This window comes from Anopheles merus, chromosome 3R, assembly GCF_017562075.2.
Source record: "Anopheles merus strain MAF chromosome 3R, AmerM5.1, whole genome shotgun sequence".
In the NCBI taxonomy this organism is placed as follows: domain Eukaryota; kingdom Metazoa; phylum Arthropoda; class Insecta; order Diptera; family Culicidae; genus Anopheles; species Anopheles merus.
In genome coordinates this window covers 17730025-17752686 of record NC_054084.1, presented here as the reverse complement: position 1 = coordinate 17752686, position 22662 = coordinate 17730025, and the positions used below count along the sequence as shown (strand labels likewise).

Genomic DNA, 22662 nt, shown 5'->3' with positions numbered 1-22662 from the left:
CTTTGCGCGTTACATTCCGTCACTTCTTTCGGGAGAACAAAAAGATTATAGAAACGCAAACGCTCCATTTCGAGTCACTCCCAAGTGGACTGTTTCGGTCTCTGTTTGCATCCCTGTTACTAGGGAATTTCTAGCCCTAGTGTCTAGACAACTTCGATCGGATTCTCTGTAGATTGATTAACTCGTGGGCAATCCAGTATGTGGAATGAACGTAGCAGCACGTGATTCCATGCGGTAACTCTCCGGTCGATTACTGCTGTGGGTAAGCTTTTGAATAAAACTAATAGAAAACCGGTCCCAAGAACGCCATAGAATGACGGTACCACCAAATCCCAGCATCGGGTGAAATGTGGTTATTTCTGTAGACCATGGAGAGGTGCGTGCCCACTGGCTGGTACTTCAAGGTATTTGGAAACACACAGGAAAACCTCCTGCGGTGTGCGATTCCAAAAAAATAACCCCCATTACGTACCAAAGCCAAATTTGCACTGGAAGCAGTAAAGAAAACCTTGAACATTGCTTGGAAAGAATTTGGCATCGACACAATTGCATTCGAATAGGTTTGTTTACTGATCTGCACAGACTCACTCCACCTTATAAAAAAAAAGAAATAGTTCAAGGAGATGGTGGTTTTGAGCGTTTGCCATAATTTTTGAAAGGCAGAACCAACTTTATTGAAAGCCAGGTTTAGACTTTTTGGTAATGTACTTCTTGGTCAGACTGGTCAGTTTCTGCTCCTGACTAAGGCTCTTCAAAGCCTCCATCCTTCACCTCCTACAAAACGGGTCCCGTGTTCTCGATCTGTCGCCGTTTAATGTCAAGCTAGCTTGACACAGACAAACACACACTACCGTAACCTCATTGCCGGAACCAATACCGAGGTGGAGAGGCCAGAAAACGGTGAATTTATGATTTAATGTTTCCTCACGCCACTAAACCGCCACCACGTGAATGATGGGCAGGTATTGGACACAAACGGGAGTTAAATGACACTGGAACGGACAGGAGGACAAGGAATGTAACTTCAATAGACACTGTGTCATCGTTCCAACGAACGCGCCGGGCGTGTGTGTGCTTAGTGTTGAAGAGAGCTTGCCAGGCGATGATGTGTTCAGCATTTAAATTTCTTTCAACTCACTCGAAACTCTTACTCTTTGCTCGCTTGCTTGCTGCACTGACGAGAGACCTTCGACGAGTATCAGGCGAACCATTAGTCATTTACACAGAGAGTGTGCGCGAGGGGGAAGTTAAGCAGCAACAACACACAAACAGACAAAAATCCCTTTCTGAAATAACCGGTCCTCGGGCCAGATCTCGGTGGAATTCTCCGTGGCGGCGCACAGATTCATAAATGTGCATCGAACAACAACTTCATCGGATCATCGAGAGGTGAAGCAGCGGTGATTCATACCCGCCGGCAAAAGTCCGTTGCGGACGGATTGGTTTGTCGGCTTTTTTGTTTGTTTTGCTGGAGTTTCGCGCAATGCATCAGTAGTATCGCGCCCGAAGCCTGCAAGAACCTGCAGTCTACTGCAGGCCGGCTTCTTTTCCGACTCATTCTTTGCGTCTGTTTTTTTTCCGGCACGAATGCGGAATAATAATTCCTCCGGGGAAGGAGAACACACATTGCATATCTCATTAAACATGCATTGTTTTGTAGCATAGCTTACGCCCTTAAGTTATGTTCCTGCTACAACTGGTGGAGGTTGTTCTTCCACCCTATCCGTTCTAATCCTAACGGATAGTTGCAGTAAGTGCTCGATGGAACGCGTGAACAAAATGCCATTTTCAACAGATCGTCTAAAGAGCATTGCTTGAAAACGTTCCCAAGATGCATTATGGTGCGGAGGTATATTGTGGGTTTGTTATGATATGCACATACCGATCTTGATGTTGCTCGCAAAAATGGGTGCGTTCTTAAGCTGTTGTGACAAAAAATAAGATCACCACATCTATGGGATCTGTTTCGCGCCATTTATCGCTCTGCCAACCTGGTGCATTGGAATGTTTCCTACCATTTGGAACGTGGTGGAACGAAATCGTTTAAAAAAAATGTAGAACAGTTCTGCCCACTCTTCTAACATTTCACTCCCATTACCTTTACAAACATTCCCTTTTATGGACACAGCCTAAAAGTATACGTGTAAACACATTCCACTTTGTGGGCTGCTAGTGCACGATGTGGCGTGAAGATATAAAAAAAACAACACCACCGTTCTTTGCCACACTTCTTGGCCCACTCCTAATTTCGCCTGCTCCACGTGTCCCGGTTTCGTGCAGTATTAGGGGGAGGCGCAAAATTGCACCAGGAACGCAAAAATGCAATCCATAACGGTGTGCAATGGTCAAGGGCTTCGGGCTACGGCTTTCCAGGTGTGCGCGCAAGAGGTTTGGCCACGGCACAAAAAGTGGAAAATCAAGTGCAGCATGAAAACACGAACAGGTACGATAGTGGTGTGCGGCAGACACCGGGGGCAAGTGTAGACCGATCGATCAACAGGTTTCGTGCAGCAGCAAAAGGCTGAGAAGATCGTTCTCTTCGGTCTGCGCATGATGATGATGATGATGATAGGAATATAGTTCGTTATTCGTTTTTTCTGCAACTGATAGTATGTAACGAAGAAGAGAGAGAGCGAGAGGAGGGAATATCATATCCACACCTCGATGTAGAACATCTAACGGAGGTGAGAAAAACAATTTGCAGCAGCAAACAATCTCTTTAAAAAACGGTTGTTTCTTCGCTAATGATAACGCAAAAATTAACGCGGCTTCGTAATTGGCACTAGGAACTTTTGCCATTAAGATGAATTATTTGCTGGCAAGGAATGATATTATGACGGATATGTGTTGCTAGCTGAAAGAAACCTTCCAAACATTGGAACAAATCTTCTAAAATAGGGAAGAATTAAATAAAATTGTTCAGAGAGGATCTCAAGATTCTTTAAAATAAATGCAAATTATTTAAAATGCACGATAAAATATAAATTCCTCGTTTTACCACTGATTGAAGACCTCAAAGCACTCTGAACGACACCAGCTGTTTTCGTAGCACTGCGTTCATATTCGGTTTTTTTAGCAAAGGAACGCTTTTAAGGTCGATATGCATACCTCAAGTGCGATCGTGCTTGAAACGCAAAAATTGGCAAAAATAGACAACGAGTCCAACAAAACAAACCAGCACCCCCAACCACACAAACCAATAGCTCACCGTGCTCGATCGTGCGTCCGCCTGTCGGTCTGTCAGTCAGTCAGCGTAGAAAGATTGCATGGCGGGCCCCATGGACAACGCACCAGAACTGCCCTACCAGCGTCGTTCCGAGCTCCGAACTCAATGGTGTTGATTTTTCGCTATATTTAAGGCTTCGCATTTGCTTCAATTTGTTTGCGAGTTTGCTGTTGCAAACCTTCACAGTGGGTAGCGTTTGTTGCGAATGTTAAATAACATCGATCGTGTAGAGTTGTTGGGAGCTGGCAGGAGGCAGTCGAATGGAGGCAGCACTAATGCTCAAATATTCAAAGACACGTCGCACTTTTTTTGCCAACGCCCGAACGCAAAGTCATGTGCCGATTTGGCAGCTGTGTTGTGCGTTATGTGCCATGGAGAGGATAGAGACGATGATCGCATCTTGTGATCGCGCAGCAAAGAGATGACACACAAAGAAATCACTTCGTTGTGAGCAACTACCCATGAAACAACAATGAGGTTAAAGATATTGGTTAAAAAAATAGAATCAATTTATGATAAATTAATTTGAAGGTGATTTATGGTTGTAAAATGAAACAATAACAAATTCAAATATTTAATTAATCCCTTCAAATCTCCCTTTTATACTACATTGTTTGCCCTACCAAAAAGTGACCACTTAAACAAAAATCTTTCTTTGGTTAACCTTCCCAGACTGCTGTCAATACACAACCGTTAATCACATCTTTTAACCCATTTTAGTCTCATGTTTAATGCAGGTGTCCAATAGAAACGCACTCACAATAGCATTGCTTTACAAAGGTATGCGCCGTTTTACAAACATTCAGTGCCCAGTACCAACGACAATCATAATTGGCATCGAAAAATGGTATCCAATTAGATACTACGTCGATATCGAAACCGAAAAAACATCCCCCCCCCCCCAAAAGCTAAGCGTGGAGAAACATTGTGCAATATTCGTCAAACAGTGTGAGCCAAAAAGGGAGGCAATTGGCTGGTGGTGTACTTTTTCGAACCTATCTTTTCAACGCAGAGATAAGTTTCGCGAGATTAATGTCGGTTACAGACGAGCGCGTTGTGCGCGCTTACAATGCCGAATTACCATGGTCCCTCATTGCAAGAGAGAACAACATTGTGTTTGTTTATCTTCTTTACTTCGCTTTTTGTTTTTTTTTTCACTACGTTTTTTTTTGTTTTGTTTTCAAAAATAGCCAATCTACCCCTCCCGTTTCGATATGATGATGGTTTACATTATCAAACAACGGCCATTTTCGCAATACGAATCGGTGAAGGTATAGGTCATCCGGAATGACATCATTGATGGTGGTTTTGCATCCAAACCATGTAGAAAGAAGACCAAAAGTGTTAAAACAAAGCGTAAGCCAATAACTTCGAGAGCTTCGCCAGGTGACACAGGAAAAACTCATCACCGTGGGCATCTAAACAGGGCGCCCCTAAGGGAAGCCCTCTTCATGCTGCACTTGTCAAACCGATTGACGAAGCAGACACACTTTGACACCGTTTGACCAAATCCTGCGTAATGCCAATTGCTCAATCGTTCTTTGAACAATGGCGGCCCAGAACCAGCTTATTCTCACCGGCGTTACATAACGTGAGGTTTGTGTCCAACGAAAACCCCATACAAGTGTCGCGCCGAGATTGCGCCAGTACCTTTAAACTCGGGAATAAAGTAAATATATCGAAGCGAACGGATGAAATAAAATCAATCCACCGACGTTTATCTTCTTTGACCGGCTAACGACGGTAATCTCACCACCAGCCAGTGACAATGGGCCAGTTTTGTTATCAAGTGTGATAACAGTTCTTGTTTGCTGCAAATATCAATTATTTGCAAAGAGCGAAAAAAGAAATTCGCAAAATTTTGCAAGATAAACAAAACAATTTCCGGGCCTTTCTAGAATGCATTTCGTTATCACAAACAAGAGGGTTGGCATGTTTGGTAGAGGGTGGTTGAATTTTGAGTGATTTGCCCCCCAAAAAAAACCCACAGGTATTGAGGAATGTTTCGTTCCAGTTTTTGTGTGTGCATTTCGATTGAGCGTACGTGATGAATTGAGACACGCTTCTTATCGCACGTTTCAATCCCCTTTTGCAAATTATCAACTGCAACAAACAGACAACCCCCTCACAACCACGCAAAGAAGAAAATGGATTAAGTCCGATTATGCACAGTGTGATCCCATTTTTTGTGTCGTTTCTTGCAGCTGACCTATAAAAGAAGAAAATGCTCAAGTATCACGCTGTAACAGGATTTGTTACACAATGATCGATTACGGGCCTAATCCGCGTTCAGGATGTTAGCCATCATTCACGTTCTCCTTCACGATTCAAATTTTATGACCAACAATATAAAGCCATCAAATCTCCTGTGATCGACTAGCTCGGGTGGAAAATGTAATGAAGTGATCATAACGATCACTAGGCGAACGGTTTCTTGTGGTCAGAACTTTCATCATCATCCATCTTGCACGTTTCCGTTGGGCTCTCAAAAAAGAGGGTTAATACTGACAGGATTTGTACCATGACGGACTCGGACGTCCATCACTCAAGATCATATGCAATGAATGAGGGGACGACAACAGTAGTACCTTCCCGAACATAATTAGGCAATCGGCCCGGTATGCGCCCGTTCGGCATGATCTTACTTGGGCCAATTGTTTCTGCAACCTGATTGAATGTTTCAGCATCGTTAGGTTTAAGATCCGGCTTTAGCGGTACTTCTTGCATCGGGTTTCCCGCAGCACCATATTCTTCCACTTACGCCGTTTACACCAATTCGAGAGAGGGTGGTGGATGGAAGGATTTATTTCTCAAAAGTTAATCATCCGTTTAACCGCTTCATTACGGGCTGCTCACTAGTGGTGGTGTGTTTCATGCTTTGATCATTTTGAAAGAAAAATGGACTAATTATTTTCTATTTAGTATTTGCAACATTATTGCGATACTAGTTCCCAAAGCAAGACGACTACACAGTGCACTTTTGGGAGGAGAAAAAAAGTGTTTAAAATTGCATTATAACGTTTTCATATGACTTCATGCATAGATCCAGTTGTCTATGGCTTGGAAATGGTGGTTTGCAATCGTAGCACAGTGATGATAACAATGTACACGGAAAGCTACAAAGTAATCGGAGACCCTACATAATGAACCGGAACAAAGGGCTTGAGACGGAAAGACCACAATTCGTTAGTACTTAAAACCATCAGACAACAAATTGCGCCATCTTCATCGTAATATGGAATACATGGGACCTTCCTCACAGGCAACTCTCATTAATGTGCCATTAGTCAGTGGCCGGATTAAGCAATTTCTTGGATGCTTGGAGCAATGTCGTGCCAAAATAATCTACGAGCATAATGGAGAGCTTTATTACACAGATTAACAAATATTCGGCAAATGAAAGAACAACGAATAATCAAACGTCTAGCAGTAAATGAACCATTCTCGTCCAGGCAGCACAAAACCGTTACGAGAGAATCATACACTTCACGTATGGAAGTTTATTATGATCCGTTATGGACATTTTCGATGGCCGAAAAAAACAGAGAAACACTGTAATTATTCCTCTCACTTCCAGTTCCAGCTTGCTAGCGCGATTGTCATATCCCCATTGCACGATTCGGTCGTGAAGTGTTCAATAGCAATAATTTTATGAAATATAATATTCAAAGTTTAATTATAACGAGCTTTTCAAATGAGCATATTAAGATGAAACTCGTGACGCTACGCTCTAGAACTCACGATCTCAGAAAGCACGATTTATTGTTAGTAAAATTTTAATTCCGTTCGAGTATTTAGCCATGACACAAAAACAATGGACAGCGGATAGAGAAAATATGCAATAATTTATGATCAAATAAATGGCTTTATAAACAAATTTACTACCCATGAAGAGCTACTGTATGGTAACATAAATTAAACACTATTTTAATGCGCACATAAACGTCAGAATAAGAGAAAAAGCTTTTTACACACCAATTAGCCAAGCGCCCCACGTTTGCATCGATCGAACCGCCAGGTAAGGTGTCCCTTTCCGTTCACGCTTGGATACCTTCAATTAGCTGTCACTGAGCCATTCAATAGACTTAAAGGTAACAACAACAACAAAAAACAGCAAAAACCCTTCGCAAATGTTACCACACTAACTACACCTTAATTTCCTTCTTTCATGCGAAATTAACCAACGTTACTTCTTGGTCGCAAAGTGCAAAAGACGCAACACTGGAAAGGAACGAAACGTGACGTTTCCTTTCGCCATACGTTCGATTACTTTGCTTGGAATGTAACCGATAAGGAAATTTGCCTATCGATGGGTGGAATTTTCCTGTACGCCGTATTTTTCCTGCTCTGTCTAAATGTAGTCAAATCTTATGTTTGAAAAAGTTGAAATTGCTTTCAGGAAATGGGAAGGCATAAAATAGCGAACGAGTTCCCGATGTTCTTCGCGCCCACACGTGCTGGAGCTTAAAAGTGTAGTGATGATTGATCACCAAATATCACACTGGCAAATCGTTTCAACTCTAAACCCAAGGCCGGTTTGAGCATAAGTAATCCGTGCCAACACTTAAATAGAAAGGAGCGATTAACGCATCGTTCGATGAAGGGTTAAATTTTGACATATTGGTTAATTTTGAAAGAAAACTAACTTGCTATGCTGGCCATTACGAGATAATGTAAAGTTGGAGACAATATTAGAGAATTCAAAGAACAACATATTAAACAAAATACATAAAGATAACAATTGTATTAAACGGATGTATCTTTACTTCATCTTTATTGTTTTCAATTATTGCATTTGATCATCCAAATCACAATCACAAAAATGTGCATAATTTTTCACAAACACACACAGACAAACATGTCCCAAATAATCATTGCATTCCTTGTAAACCGTTCACGCTAACGTAAACATAAATAATGTGTTACTTTATGTTCCACCCCCATGCTGCATCACAGGGGAAAACAAAACTCAAAAGCAAGCTCAAAACCTGACCATGAAAGTGGTGCTGGCAGAAAATTACACTAACTGATGCGAACAACACCATCCCCAGCCCTTACAAGTGAAAATTGAATTAAAACATTTCCCGCAACAAGCCACTGGGTCAGTGGAATTTTCGACTGGGAAAATTTATTGTCTTGCGTGTGCACTTTCTTCACTTGCTCATGGTGTTTGGGTGGGTGGGTCGGTGTGGTGTACACCTGATTACTTCAATCGGTTCCATTTTCGTCGGACATGAAACGCTGGCCAGTGTACTTGTTGCCCGATAATGAGTTAATGCACCACAACAATGGGTGAAGGTCATTTGACTGACTACTTACTCCCCGTTGTGTGACCCTTTTGCGCAACATAACGACATTGCCATTAGAGCTCGCATTAAGCAGGAATTGTCATAATCGGCCGAATTAACTTTTTTCCATCGGGAGCGTTATTTCTTAACCTCTTGGCAAGTGGTAGCACAATTGCGTACTGCTCTGTTGCAAGTACAAACCCATTTCCGTGCACTTTCCCACGTCCTGATGTGAACTTAATTTTCTCCAAATTTTTCAATCTCAAAAGCCCCCATCAGAGGGTGCGTTTTCTATCAACAACTGCGACCTCTAACGAAATAGCACTCCCGCCCGCCGGAGGTCGTGTAAAATGCGCAAAACCATCGCACGGGTGTTGGTCATTTCTTAATCGATTTAAGTAACAACGTGCGAAGTGTCACGCATTAGCGTGAAGCATCCGTCAATTTGGCGATGGCGACAGTGATGGTGGCCGCGGTGTGCGTCGCAAATGGATGCGTTTACTTTTCTATATTAAATTTTCATCACAACTGTGGGAAGGCTCTGCCGTGGGTAGCTGATAGTGATGCTGTACTGACAGTTATTGAAAGAACGGTGATGTATCATTTATGAACTGGATTGCTTCAGAATAGGAGCAATGAAATTTAAACCGACTCAGTGTACAAGGGCGCAGGGCATGAATTGCTGGCATAATATCGAATACTTCACAAAATCAAACAATTCAAAAATCAAAGCGAAGATGAAATACACAGAGAGAAACTGTTTCGTCGTATCGATTTTTTTCATTGTTGTGTTCCAGCACTTTGAGCGGAATCAAAATTGATAATGGAATACCATCTTGTTATCGGCACAAGTTCACATCTCTTACATGCATAGTCCTCTGCAATCGTGTTCTACCAGTACGGTGCAAACTGATAAGATAAACAACGTGTCCACTTACCTTGCAAAACTCGTGCCCGATGACGTGCGCACCAGTTTTTATAGCGCAAATTGGAAGTTTGCAATCAATTTTATGAATATGAATTTTACTTAAAATTAAAGCTGCCCTTTGCACCGATAATTGCATTTCATACGATTTAATTGGATATTTTATACAGTAATTGTAAGTAGAAAACATTACAATACGTCTTGTAATAAATTTAATAAGCAGATATTTCATTTAATACACATTTCTACGCATTAATAACTCCTCTCACAAAAATCTTGTTTCCCCAAAACCACGTTTTCTCTTTTCACGAGGCTCATTTGAAAACAGGCAGCAGCGCCATCGTGCGGAAAGTTTAGCAAGCTCTTCGGCCTATAGTTCCATCGACAGCTAACAGAGGGCTCTTTAAGGCACTGCACCCGTTTCGCTGTGGTTTGTGTCTTCGCCCAGCACAAGCTTACGCCGGAGAAGGTCGCAAACCAACGAAAATAGAGCGGTACCGGTGGGTAGCCAAAAAAGAACGATCTCCCAAAAATATAGGTGTACTTTAAAAATAAAATAAAAACAACGCTACTTACGGAAATAGTTAAGTGCTTCCCGCGTCTGTTCCGTCGTCAGGCCGAGCCCTTCCGTCGGTATCGGTAGCGCTGGATACTGCACGAACCAGTCCTGATTTTCGTACCCACCGAATGTGGTAGTCGTGTCCGCCCGGATCTTGTACCGTGGGATTTGCTCCTCGAGCAAGGAGAAAATCTCCACCTCGGGTAGGTCTTCGGCGCTGCATACTTCTGTTAAAATTGGAGGAAATAAAAATAACATTAATACGGTGATAGTTAATGATTGGAGTTTGACACACACTGCTTAGCATTAAACAATAAATCTTTTTAAAAACGATTGACAAACAGATGACCAACTTAATCGTACATAATATTGTGGACGTGAGTTCATGCATGTTGCTTTGCTCACGCATTTAACGATCTATTTGAGGAGAGGTTCCGGAACACGCGGACAGGATGTCGCTGCCTAGAGCTAGCTGGGTAGCAAAAGGTGATGAAAACTCATTGATGAACAGCAGCTGTTTTTAGAATATGCTTACGTTTCTCAAGCGAACACACATGCCCACAGGTCGAAACGGCATAATCCTACAATAGTCACTAGTGCATCACGTGGTCCAAAAGCTGTTGGGGGTCTGCTGCGCGGTCAGTAATGTTAAACACATGTTGATGTCATGCGGCTTAAATGGTGCAGCAATACAGACGAGAAAGAATGCATTTTGCTCCAGCGTACAAAACCAATACACAAGTAAAGTGTTTTACTTCGTTCAATTTGAAAATGTACATGATAGTTCACAATTTATCTCAAATGTGAACCACTCTCTTCAACGGTATCACAAATGAACAGTGATTTCCAACTAAACATATTATTGCAACCCCCTGTTCACGAATAAATTCTGATGCAACTATTCCCAGTTGATTGCCTAATGATAGTTCTTGCTTAGTAGTTTTTTATCAATATCATTTTCCTTTATGATGGTTATCTTTGCACAAGTCATGTCTATAAAACAGTACCGTATACTAACAGCTCAACACAATTGCAAATAGTTGCCTGCTTCCTTCCTGTCGCTTCATATCGGGACAAATCGACCGACCATAACACACAGTGACCATAAACCTTCTTCTTTTCTTTTATGTTGGCGCAAAACGAGCCTGCAATTCTTGCTGGATAGTACTAGTCACACGCTCTCTCCCTCGGTCCTTCATTAAAACCCTACCAACTTCAAAAGCGAATACAGTGAAAACAAATCTTCAGTGCTTACAGCACCATAGCTGAAGCAGCATCTCATTCCACCATCAACCGTACTAGCGAACGGAATTGGAGCATAACATTGGGTGAAATTGAACACATTTGCCGCAGGTCATCGGAACGGAATACAAGGCACCAAACTTGCCAAACTCGTCACATTACGCTCGTATTAGTTGATTGTTCATCGTGGCTTTCTTGCGAATTTACACCGTGTAACAACTTCGTACCTCGGGTGATCGATTTCCAACTCCAGATTTGTGCTAAAACAGTACTAAAACATGATCGTACTGCAGACACGTGCGTGGAATCGGGTACAATCGAAAGCATGGAATCAAAGGTATAATTTCCATACAAGGACAATCGATTGCGCGATCGTCCCAACATTTCTCTCCTATTGCTATGAACTGCAAGCACGCAAAATAAGCGAACCCACAAGAGAGATTGGAGAACGATTAATTTTCCAACGTTAGCGTTTTCATTTTCCATTCATATTCCCCCTGGCCACGATTGGAGAATATGTGTATGTGGTGCGAAGTGAGCATCGGTACATTTATTGCAGCACCTCATGCAAACTGAGCGCCAAGGTCCTCCCGCCATCAGGCCCAACCAACCAGCTCGTCAACTCAATCACTCTCCATTTTGCGCTTTGCGGTCGAGTTGTGGCGAAACAATATGCCGGGCGGGATTGATGTTTTTTTTTGTTGGCCATTGCATTTCATCGAGCCGCACCAAATTCATTCACACATTTTCACACACGCAAACAGTTTGAAGTTGTTTGAGAATGAGCTGGAAAGTCGTACCGGCGTCACGATTCATGCTCACTCGAACAAACGAGAGTGACGAATAGTACACACCCGCACGCTGCTGTGGCACGAAATTGACCAAACAAAGCTGATGATGGAAATTTTGGATGCTTTGTAAACATGCCCTAGGATCGCTTCAACCTGGATGAAATACAACGTCTTTAAGAAACGTCCGCGTTTGACAATAAACAACATAAAATGAAAACGGACATTTTCAACAATAAGTTGTGAATCTTCAAACTCGAAGCCGTTGTCATTAATTGTCCCCCAAACCCACAGACACTTACCAGTTATGCATCCAACGTCTCGCTTTTCTGTGATTTTAGAGGCCTGCTGCATAAGCAATCGCTTGCTCGGCAGCCCCGGCAAATGCTTCTCGATTGTCGCCTGAGTGTTGGGGCTCAGGGGAATCCTGGCCCCACATTGTGAGGCAGCCAGTTTGGATTGATACTGTTCCTGTGGGAGATAAAAGTGGGATAATGTGTAATTATTAGAAACAGCTAGCGACAATAAAACACATCAAATGAGGCAATAAAATGATATGAAATGAAAAACAAAACATTAATAAAACGTCCCCCATTTCCCCAATGTTTCCCATTAAAGCCGTGTTTCATGGTCAAGGTTATGTTGACGTCCCAAAATGCACTTTAACCTTTAATCCGGCCACCGAGAAGAAAAGCACCCTGCATTATCATGTAAGATTATGTCCATCTCGTTAAACATTGTTAGCAGTTGGACCGTCTGTAGGACGTGCGAAAAAGGCCAAACAGACAGAAGAGGTCCCAACCGGCGCTCACAATGAAAGGGCAGGGTTATCCCACAACTCCACACACACCCTCCCTTCGTTTTCCTTTCACCCAGTACCCGGTAAATGATGATAGTGAAATGTGGTGTGTGCGAATCTCTCTTTCTCTCTCTTCACCGCTGGTGACATAATTAAACGCGTCCACCGCAGCGCGCTGAGCAGATGCCACGGAACCACAGAAAGGGGCAGGGCTGCTGCTGGTTTATGTAACTAGCAGCAGCCATTGAACTACTAAATTTGTGCATTGCTTCATTTCAAGCGCAAAGTCCAACCAACCACCACCCCCGGCGGCATCATGCTCTGCCGCCGATGCTGATCGCCAACTTTTTTTTTATTTTACCATCGCATCGTAAGAGGTGGTTTTAGAGAAATGCGAATTAAAAATATCGCACAACATTTACATCGCGGCTGACGGACGGTGAGTGGCTGAATCTGATCGTAGGCATCATAATCAACGCAACCTAAACAAACAAACAAACGCAGACGGTGGCCGAAAATGTATGGCGTTGATTAAAATAAATTGAGCTGATCGCATGGTTGTATAATAATGAGGTATAAAATCATCAGAGGCATGGAAAATTAAGACGATGTGTAGCTATGAAAAGGATTAGTTTCAATGATTCGTCGAAATATACCACAAAACGTGAACTAAAATTATCGAAATGTATCTTAATCCATGCTAAATCACAAACAAAAGTCATTAATTACGCCACTATTAATTATATCGGTTTCTATAAAAGTTTAAAATTAACGGAAACACGTTGAGAAGAGTCTCCCCGCAGAGCTCCAATAGACATTCAATTTGGCGACATATTTATGCACCTAAAATCTAGAACACATCTTTCAAGATCACCCAACACACTAAACATTATTTAGAACTGTAATGAGTATTCTTATTATTCATTCCCCTGTTTTCCCCCTGCACTAGAGTACAACAAACTCTGCATTGGTTTTGGCATAGTGTCAATGCGAAAAAGGTGCCAAAACTGATGTTAACAACCCATCGCACTCTCGGTGTCAGACACATTATACGCTGTCCTACTACGCTCACCTCAACGGAATGAACCGTTGCCGAATTGTATGTTTCCGAATCTTTTTTATCATTCACTAAACATACCACTACCCACACATCCATCTCGTCTAACCACATCGAAGGGCAAAATGGATGTGGAGGCTAAAATAAAACTCAAATGCAAAATCATAAATCATATAAACCTTAAAATAGTTCATGCCTGCCAGCGATGGTTATGCAACTGTGGCTGATTCGACCGCACCGAAGACTTCAGGATTGACCCTTTGCAGACGGCGGCGGCGACCGGCGTGTATCGATTTTTTCACACACCGTCCACCGCATTGGGTCAGGTCAGGGGTTTAACGAACTCGGGACGACTCTTCCCTATTGCACTACAGAAACACGTGCTGCTTCACACTTTTTTTAGTGAATAATTTACTACACACTACAAGGCAGCGAATGGACACATTCGGACAAATGAAATGCATTTATTACATTTCTTTTAAAGGCGTAAACATATAAAATACATAGTCGGATACACAACAACAAATATCAGGCACAAAAATCCTCACGGTTTGATATATCTTTCGAAAAACTGCATAAGCCGGAGATAAAAACAGAACCCCCGGAAAGATTAACGATACGGATGGGTCAAAATGAATGATACGCAAATAATTATCTGTCGGTCGCCGACAAACGGCACATTTTATAGGTCTAATTCCGTTCCGACAGACAGACCAAACCGGGGTGTAGCTGTGATAAGATACAGAGCAAACTCGTTTACTATTTATGTCAGGGGTTCTGCTGATGAAAATCGATCTATATTTGGTTGGCTGCGAATATCAGCACATAGAATAGGAAATTTTCATCAGTTTAGTTGAAATATTTTAAACAAAATGAAACGATATCGGTTTGAGAATTGTTTGTTTCTCTAACTAAAAATCAGGTGGTTTGTTTGCAAAGAACTGTTTGTTTCAAGATTTGCAACACACAGCAGCACATCACGTTTTGCAATAGGAATAAGGAAAAATTAACTGTATCTTTACGTCGGAACGCAAAACAAGCAAGCAATTAGCAATCGAACCGGGTGTGAAGAACAATAACGCACAGAGAGAAATTGATGGTTTCCGTTAAAGAATAGAGAATGTCAGGGCAAAACGGGTCCCCCATAATGTTTCTAAGATTTTGTTTGATTTGTGAAACTCCTTTCAGTTTCGTAGTTATTTCGTTGGTTAAAATACTTTGTGTTTTGAATTTGATACAAAAATGGTAAAACACTTCAGCACTTTATTATCTATGTACAAGTTGAGCTGAAATGCGATACGCTATTTCCTACGCTAATTCCCAAAATGAATTCCTACGTTAATTCTTAAACTAAATCTTACGCAATTCGAACAAAAATCAAACTGCCTCTTGGCAAAATTCTTCACAGCGGTGAAAAGCGAGCTTTACGCTAAATCTAGCAAATCAAGTGTTCATGAACTTTATAAGAATAATATCAATAGATCAATAAGTCAATAAACATATATTTTGATTCCTACACTATTCCTTCACTATAACGGGTACGTTATTAAGTCGTACGAGTTGACGACTGTACCACCAGACCGGTTCAAAGTTCCAGGATTGATTCAGGATTGATATACGTTTAGTATCAGGTCCAAGATCTATATGGGTTCATGATCAGTTCCACAACCAGTATGGGTTCAGTATCGAATCCAGGACCGCTATGGGTTCATCATCAATTCCAAGACCGCTATGGGTTCAGTATAGGTTCCAGGATCGGTATGAGTTCATTATCGATTCCAGGACCGGTATGGGTTTGGTTTCGTTTGTAAGTCCTGGTATGAATTGGATGTGGGAGTTGATTAATTTTGCGTACGTCTCAGAGTAAAGAGGATCCTCGAAATTTCTTTGCGTAGCTCTGCAGTCGGTAAAAACTAACTAGTATATATAAAAATAATTTTGATTGATGGTTTAAGATTAAGGTTTAAAGCATTAGCCTTAAAAAGGCATAAACTGGCAGCATTTGTACACAGAACATATTCTTAATTAAGTAATAAATTTCATAAAAATAATTGAACGATGCATTAAGTGAAATTAATGCTCTCTTAAGTCTCACAGCGATCATGATTCACTAGGGATTTCCCATTAGTAAGGTATATACAAAATAAAAAAAAAAACTAGAATACTAAAAACTAAACCAAGAACCAGTTAACACGACAATGCTGCCTTTGTATCTAATAAATCCCGACACTATGTACCAAATCAAAATCTAATACATATATTACAATTTTAAACAATCTCAAAAACCAAATATTGCGATCGATCGCGAGGATGCACTTTTGCCCTTACATACTCTACACACACGGGGAGGCACATTCACATACCAATATTGCTTCTGAGCCGCGAAAATACAACACGCAATCAGTACAATTATAACTGAACATTACATACGGCTTTTGTTTGGTGTTTTTTGTTTTTGTTAATGATCTTGTGCACTGAAACGTTCCATTAAGTACCCTATTTTCAGCTGACTTACGCATAGCGGTACGCTGCCCGTGTTGAGAATGTACCGTTCCCGCAAACATCCTATGCTCAGTGTGGCCTTGACGTATGCAATTACATTAACTGACTGTAGCAGCATGCCGGAAGATGCAGATATGATGTTGGTTCGCGTTTCATATCACTCAACTCAGTTCATTGGACACTACTCCTACTGCAATGATGCAGTTTTGCTTTGCCATCATGGCCTTCCACTGAGCTGCAGCTTAAACGCACTGCACCACACCGGCTTGTGTAAGCATTCTCTCCATCACATAATCACCACAGGCCATCTTTTTTCATAAATACTTGAAGAATTTAGAAAGAAATGACCAGCTGCATACAAAATACACAATACGCACACACACACACACAAAGAAATCTTGCAGCTCCCTATTGACCGTGCAAACGGTTCCTACACCGTTTTTAGTTACACAATATGTGCCGCTTTTGTGTTGGCTGCAATAACAGAAGAAACGGCTACACGACACTCAGCCGCGTAGTACAGTGGTGTTAACCAGCGAAAATCGAACACTAATCGAAGCGTACCGAAACTAGAGCAACTGCCACGATCAACTTCAAACCGTCGGGGACCCGGGCGCGCACACACAGGTTGAACGGATTTGTTTTGTTTGTGCTCTCGGTTGGGGTTTCTTACAGTACCCGAGCGATGCGTGTGGTTTATGGGATTTGGAAAAATAAGCTCATAGGTGAGTAAATATTTTCGCAACGGGATGTAAATTACAACACCAAAATATAATGGTGTAATGAAAGTTGGGAAAACCGAAAATTAAATAAATAAATTGTCTACAATAGAAATATGTATGCTTGATATAAATGTTAAATAAGGAAATCAAAAGTATTCTTGAAAAAAAATGAAGTATTTTTCAATTTGACCTCAAATATGTTTGTATGCTCTTCCATACATCCCTCTAGGGATCTTTATGCGTCCGCTTTTTTTTTACTACCACTAACCATGAACCCCACAGCATCCATCGCATCCGCGTCACTAGCCCGACCGACACCCTTTGTTCGTGTGAGTCGGGAAATTACCGCAATTGCGCGACCGTACAACGCTCTACGCCAAGAAAGACGATCGCGCACTCTTCGCCTGTCTAAGCGATTCGTCATGAGGATCACGCACCACCATCAGCATGTCGGCAATGCTTCGACGCCAATTGGTCGCGAAGTTTCGTTAGCGAGATGCACTTCGTTTACTTCGTTTCGATGAATCAAAATAGATTCCCCACCGGGGTGGTAGCAGTAGTAGCTCCCAACACCGACGGCGGACGCATCCATCATGGTTCGTTCACGCTCGCGCCGGAAGTTGCTGCTAAAACGGGCAAGGATGCAAGATAGCAAAGGGTACACAGTGCTTAAAAGCGAGCACCCTTAACAATGCAATCAATCTTTAAGAAAGATGTTTCGATCGATGATGTAGTAGGAATGAGTCACGGTAGTGGCACGCGACTCAGTAGAGTAAGATTGGTTTTATATATTTGTTTTAAAAGGGTTTATTGTGGTGATAGGAAAGGTTAGCAAAAATCCGTAGTCGACTTCAATCTGACTCCGATAATTTCGGAACTGACTCCGGAAGGTAAGTCCACCTAGCATTATACGGAGTCGTTTGGAATCGTCTGAATCCGTCCGGAGCCATCCGGAGTCGTCAGGAGTCGTTCGGAGTAATCCGGATTCGTCCTGGTAGGAGTCGTTCTGAGTCTTTCGGAATCTCACTGAAATCGTAGTCATTGACTCCGACCGACTCCGAAAGACTCAGAACGTCTCCAGACGACTCCGTACGACTCCGAACGACTACGACTCCGGATGGAACTAGGGGTTCCCATTTTGCCGGAATCGGAATCGAACTAACAATAGTCAGAGCCGGATCGGAGACGTGGGTACGCTAAAGAGAGCACATCACTAGTTTGCTGTGTTGACTTTGGCATAGACTTTATAATAAAATTATTCAAGCTTAAGAACACGGACAAGTTTAACATTAGAGTGCCTTTAAAGCCCTTTTTACCAACTATCAGGAGTGCGCATAAAACACGCCCTTCTAATCCTTATTTTATTTCCGTCACAAAAAGAAGCCGTAGCGATGATCGTATCAACCTTGTCTGACAATTTATCACCATTCGCCACTATTTTCATACGCTCGCTAAGGAAATGAACTTGAAACCATCTGGTTTCAGTGCCATTCTGTCCGTTCGTTAGAAAACTAGTTTCACACGATGTTACCTTTTCAGTGACTTACACCACTCGACTGTTGTACCTTGTTCGTTCGTTGTGAGACTATACACAGTCGGCTAGCCAGCTTCTCGAAAGCGTTTAAAGAACGTGTGGTTGTTATCAGACACCGTGGCCGGTAAGGAAAATCGAGTCGAGAGTTCATAATTAACACCAACTCTTACTTCAACGAGCCATGTTCAAGAATGTGTAAACAACATCGTCAAGCGAATTTTTCTGTCGATCGCCGACGAAGCGAAGACTCAACACGCGGGCAGAGAAAAAGACGATCAAACGGTACAATGGACGTCAGCACGGTACGAAAATCGTTTGACAACTCCCAGGCATACTCTCAAAGCAGAGTAATAGAAGCTTCTATGAAGGAGGAATCAGCAACATTTTTTAAAGAAAGTTATTTCTCTTTCATTGCTGGTTGGGTGTCTTGTGCGATTATGTGCGAAAAATGTTGGATAAAATAATTGGATAAAAATATTTGAAAAGATAAATATCATATTTGTACCCATGTCTTATGCTGTGTTAAATCATTGCTTCGAACGCACTCTTGCTAGATTTTTTTAGAGGTTTTGCCAACATTTTGCCAACATATTATATTACCATAAAAGTGACGCCAGTATGCACACCCCGAACAGGAAACGGAAATCTCCACAAGAAAAGCATAGTGGCATTTCATTACCTCATCAACAACAACTGGCTGGCAACATACGATTTCTAAGCGCGAACCAAAACAAAAGCACAGGAAAGAATGGATGAATGATGTTCGGTGGAGAAGCTTCAAACTGAATTAATTATATTCCCCGGCAAAACAATGCACCGCCCAACAAAACTGCAGCATAGATACATACATAACACGTGTAGAAAGGTATTCCCCCAATCGACTATGCTGCATAGCAGGAAAACCCTTTTACAGAGCAACTTAGGACGAGCAGCAGCAGCAACATAGCATACTCATTACATCACAGCGGTTACTGTTGGGACATTTCAGCTGTTTTGTGCGTGCGAGAAGAAGAAAAAAAACGGTGCGAAATTGCGGGAAAATTTTGTTAATGAATCGTTAAAAATAACTGCATTATACCGTCGGTCTCCGATGTCTAGCGATTCGGACGTTCAAAGTAAAGCAAAAAGGCAACCAACCAACCAACCTGACAAATTATCTCTCGTGCCTGGCGTTAAGAATGATCTCGTGAGGACCACCTACGTCATTTACGCTGTGTGCCAAAGTTTAGCCACCAAGCTATCTGTCTCGCTTCTTAATCCTACCCCCCCCCAGTGTCTACGGCGAACAGAAATGCCAGCGCTAGATGTGCGGGAGGGTTGGCTTAAGAGAAATATAAATTTGTCGATGATGCACGACATCATATGACACTCAAGCGTGAGGTTGCATAAATCCACCCTCTGACGATAAACGGTCTCTTTACACCGTGGTCATGTTTGTTTTTGCTAATTTCGGATCGAAAAGGTCGTTTGAGCCGCTGCTCACAGCAGTTTTGGACATAAACATGTGTAATTATCATGCCTTATGCAAATAAGTAGAATAACCGATCAATCTTTATTGTTTTATGCACAAAATCAGTCAAATCATTTCAATAAATTTGGCAATATTTCGGGAACCCTCTTTAACAGAACAAACCCCGCTTGTTGGCTTCAGTCTAAATTTAGTTTGTCAATAAACGCGTTCAAGCCGTCAACGTTTAAATGATTTTACAAATGGGCGAAATTTTTGGCACACAAGGACGTTCCCCACGCTGTCTTTCATGGTGCTGGTCCGTTGAACCACATCTCTCTCTTAAATTTAGTACATTTTAAAACGCCAAAACAACGCACCACAATCGGCAAGGACTCATTTTCGTCCCCAAAAAATATTGACGGACGATGAGAAAAGCGCTGTCGCAAATTGGCCGACGACGCCTTGCATCGATTTTCCAAGCGACGTTTCAATGTCACTCGCCTGACCTGTCATCCTGGCCGTAAGAGTGCGCGGAATATTGGTTGCGTAAAAAAAAGCAAAATAAACCTTTCCTGTACTATGCAAATGCTATACACGGAGGCTTTAAATACAAGTGTCACTGGCGCCATATTCCTTTCCTTTTTTTAAGGTGCATAAAACCAAACGTTTAAACCTACGGGGCAGCTTTGTTATCAGCACTTCACGTGGCTTGGCTCTTGTGTGGATGCATCTAGAAAAAGGATTTTATCAGCGTTCAGGCAAGCCGGTTCCTTCCCACGCGCCCGAATTAACTCTATTTTACAACAATGTTTAGGGAACATTACTCACGATATCAAAATTATTCTTTATAATACACATATCGACACGCAGCGCTGAACAATCTCCAAAAATATTGGTAATCTCTTGAAAATGACGCTTCCACCGTTCACAGGTCACTTTCACACTCACTGCACAAATAATTGAACCCGTCTGGTGCAGGCAACTTCCACTGCTGCAATAAATCGACGCATGAAACGACTTCCCACCAACACACAAGTGTACTGACGCTGTTTCGCGACAACCATGCGATATCGTACCGAATCTTGTCGTACGTATCGTACTGGAACTTCAGTCGCCGGTAACAATGATGCCTGCAATTTGGCGATTTCCCACCACCACCAGCAGCAGCAGCAGCAGCACCTGAAGAAAAGAAGTTACACACAGTTCCTGCTTCCGTTTCAATCCAGTGAGCCCTCTCAATGCAAAAAAAAACGAATCAATCCTACAATTTGATGGCTACCAAAACATACACTACACACCGAGGCTCATTGTCAAGAAACATGTGAATCAAATGCCCCTCACCGTCAAACGCATGGCGGCCCGCTGCTGGTAACAGCAATCAGACGAGTAGCGAAAAAAAATTTGCTTCGCCAAACAACTCATGTGCGCGCTTACATAGACACAGGTACGCGACGTGTGCGACGAACACTTCCCCAGCTGCGTTTGCGGTATCTGTCCCACTTCCAGCAATCTATACGCGGCAGCACCACCACATACGGAGCAATGTGTTCCCGCTCCACTCCGCTATGCTCCAGCGTTCCGATCCGGCCACCTCGTCACCCACCGGTGCAAGATAAACGTGTGCGCCAAATCACGTATGCACTTTTCCGAACGTACCGAGGCACTTGCCGTCCGCCGGTTGGCCCGGTGTTGCGAGGTCACGCTAAATTTGCGAAATATTCGGCCGGGTGCAGGAAGAGCAAAAAAAAAATCGCCACCGCCGCCGCATCATTGCAGACAATCTTCCCTTTAGCGAGTTTAGACAAAGGGAGGTCATTATGAGAGTGAACGTGTGTTTTGAGGGAATGTAAAAATGCGGAAAAGGAAAAAACAGTAGTAGAAATTATTTTGTTTCAAAATATTTCTGTTATTAATGTATTCATTTCCCTACATTTATTTAAAAACACAATTCAATGTCAACAAAAAAGAACAATAAATCACAAAATCCACAAATACATCAAGAGGAAGAGCTACATCAATTCTGATTTGGGTATATAAAAGTCATGGAATGCTTTAGTAGAAAATTAATTACAAGGCGCAACCCTGGCCCGTTCTTAATGATTTTTTTTAATGAAGAACGCTTGTTCTTCACATGTCAAATATGTAAAAAACAGGCAACCTAGTAGTCCCATGAAACATGTATCGGGTCCTTTCAAGGGCAGCCGAGGTTCGATTCCCATTGGTGTCTGTCGCTTAAAAGTAACGACGGCAAATGCGATTTAACTGGACAAAATTAGGCATTAGGTATGGCAAACTTGCAATATACAGCCAACATATGATCCCTGTATGTCATAAGTTATATCCAGATGAAGAAGCAGATTAGTAGAATTGATTCTCCTCCTCTGTCATTTTAAGTTCATCAAAGTATTTTCTTCTTTGAAGTAAAGAGCATTGTGGTCATGTCGATCATGGCGATTATAGAGCCTTTCTAGACTTATTATACCGTGCAATCGGAGAGCCAATCCTTGGTAGTATGAGTTGGATGAATCGATGCTCTTCGACCTTACAGGATGAGCCAGAGCGTCTTTCGT

The 22662-nt window shown here is 42.1% G+C and overlaps 1 protein-coding gene across 2 annotated transcripts in view; it reads right to left on the bottom strand.

The window, feature by feature from the left end:
- The window catches only part of LOC121597589 (trafficking kinesin-binding protein milt), an 87851-nt gene that overhangs the window by 61797 nt on the left and 3392 nt on the right, over nucleotides 1-22662 (bottom strand). Inside the window, exons 1-3 of one of the 2 annotated variants that reach the window (XM_041923452.1) lie at nucleotides 16400-16908; nucleotides 12331-12499; nucleotides 10016-10225 (exon numbers count right to left, since the gene is read on the bottom strand). In XM_041923452.1, coding sequence (XP_041779386.1) covers nucleotides 10016-10225; nucleotides 12331-12499; nucleotides 16400-16504 — 484 coding nt within the window. In that variant the 5' untranslated portion in view covers nucleotides 16505-16908. Of the gene's footprint in view, nucleotides 1-10015; nucleotides 10226-12330; nucleotides 12500-16399; nucleotides 16909-22662 lie in introns of those variants that run through there. The other variant, XM_041923456.1, reaches the window with a different exon arrangement.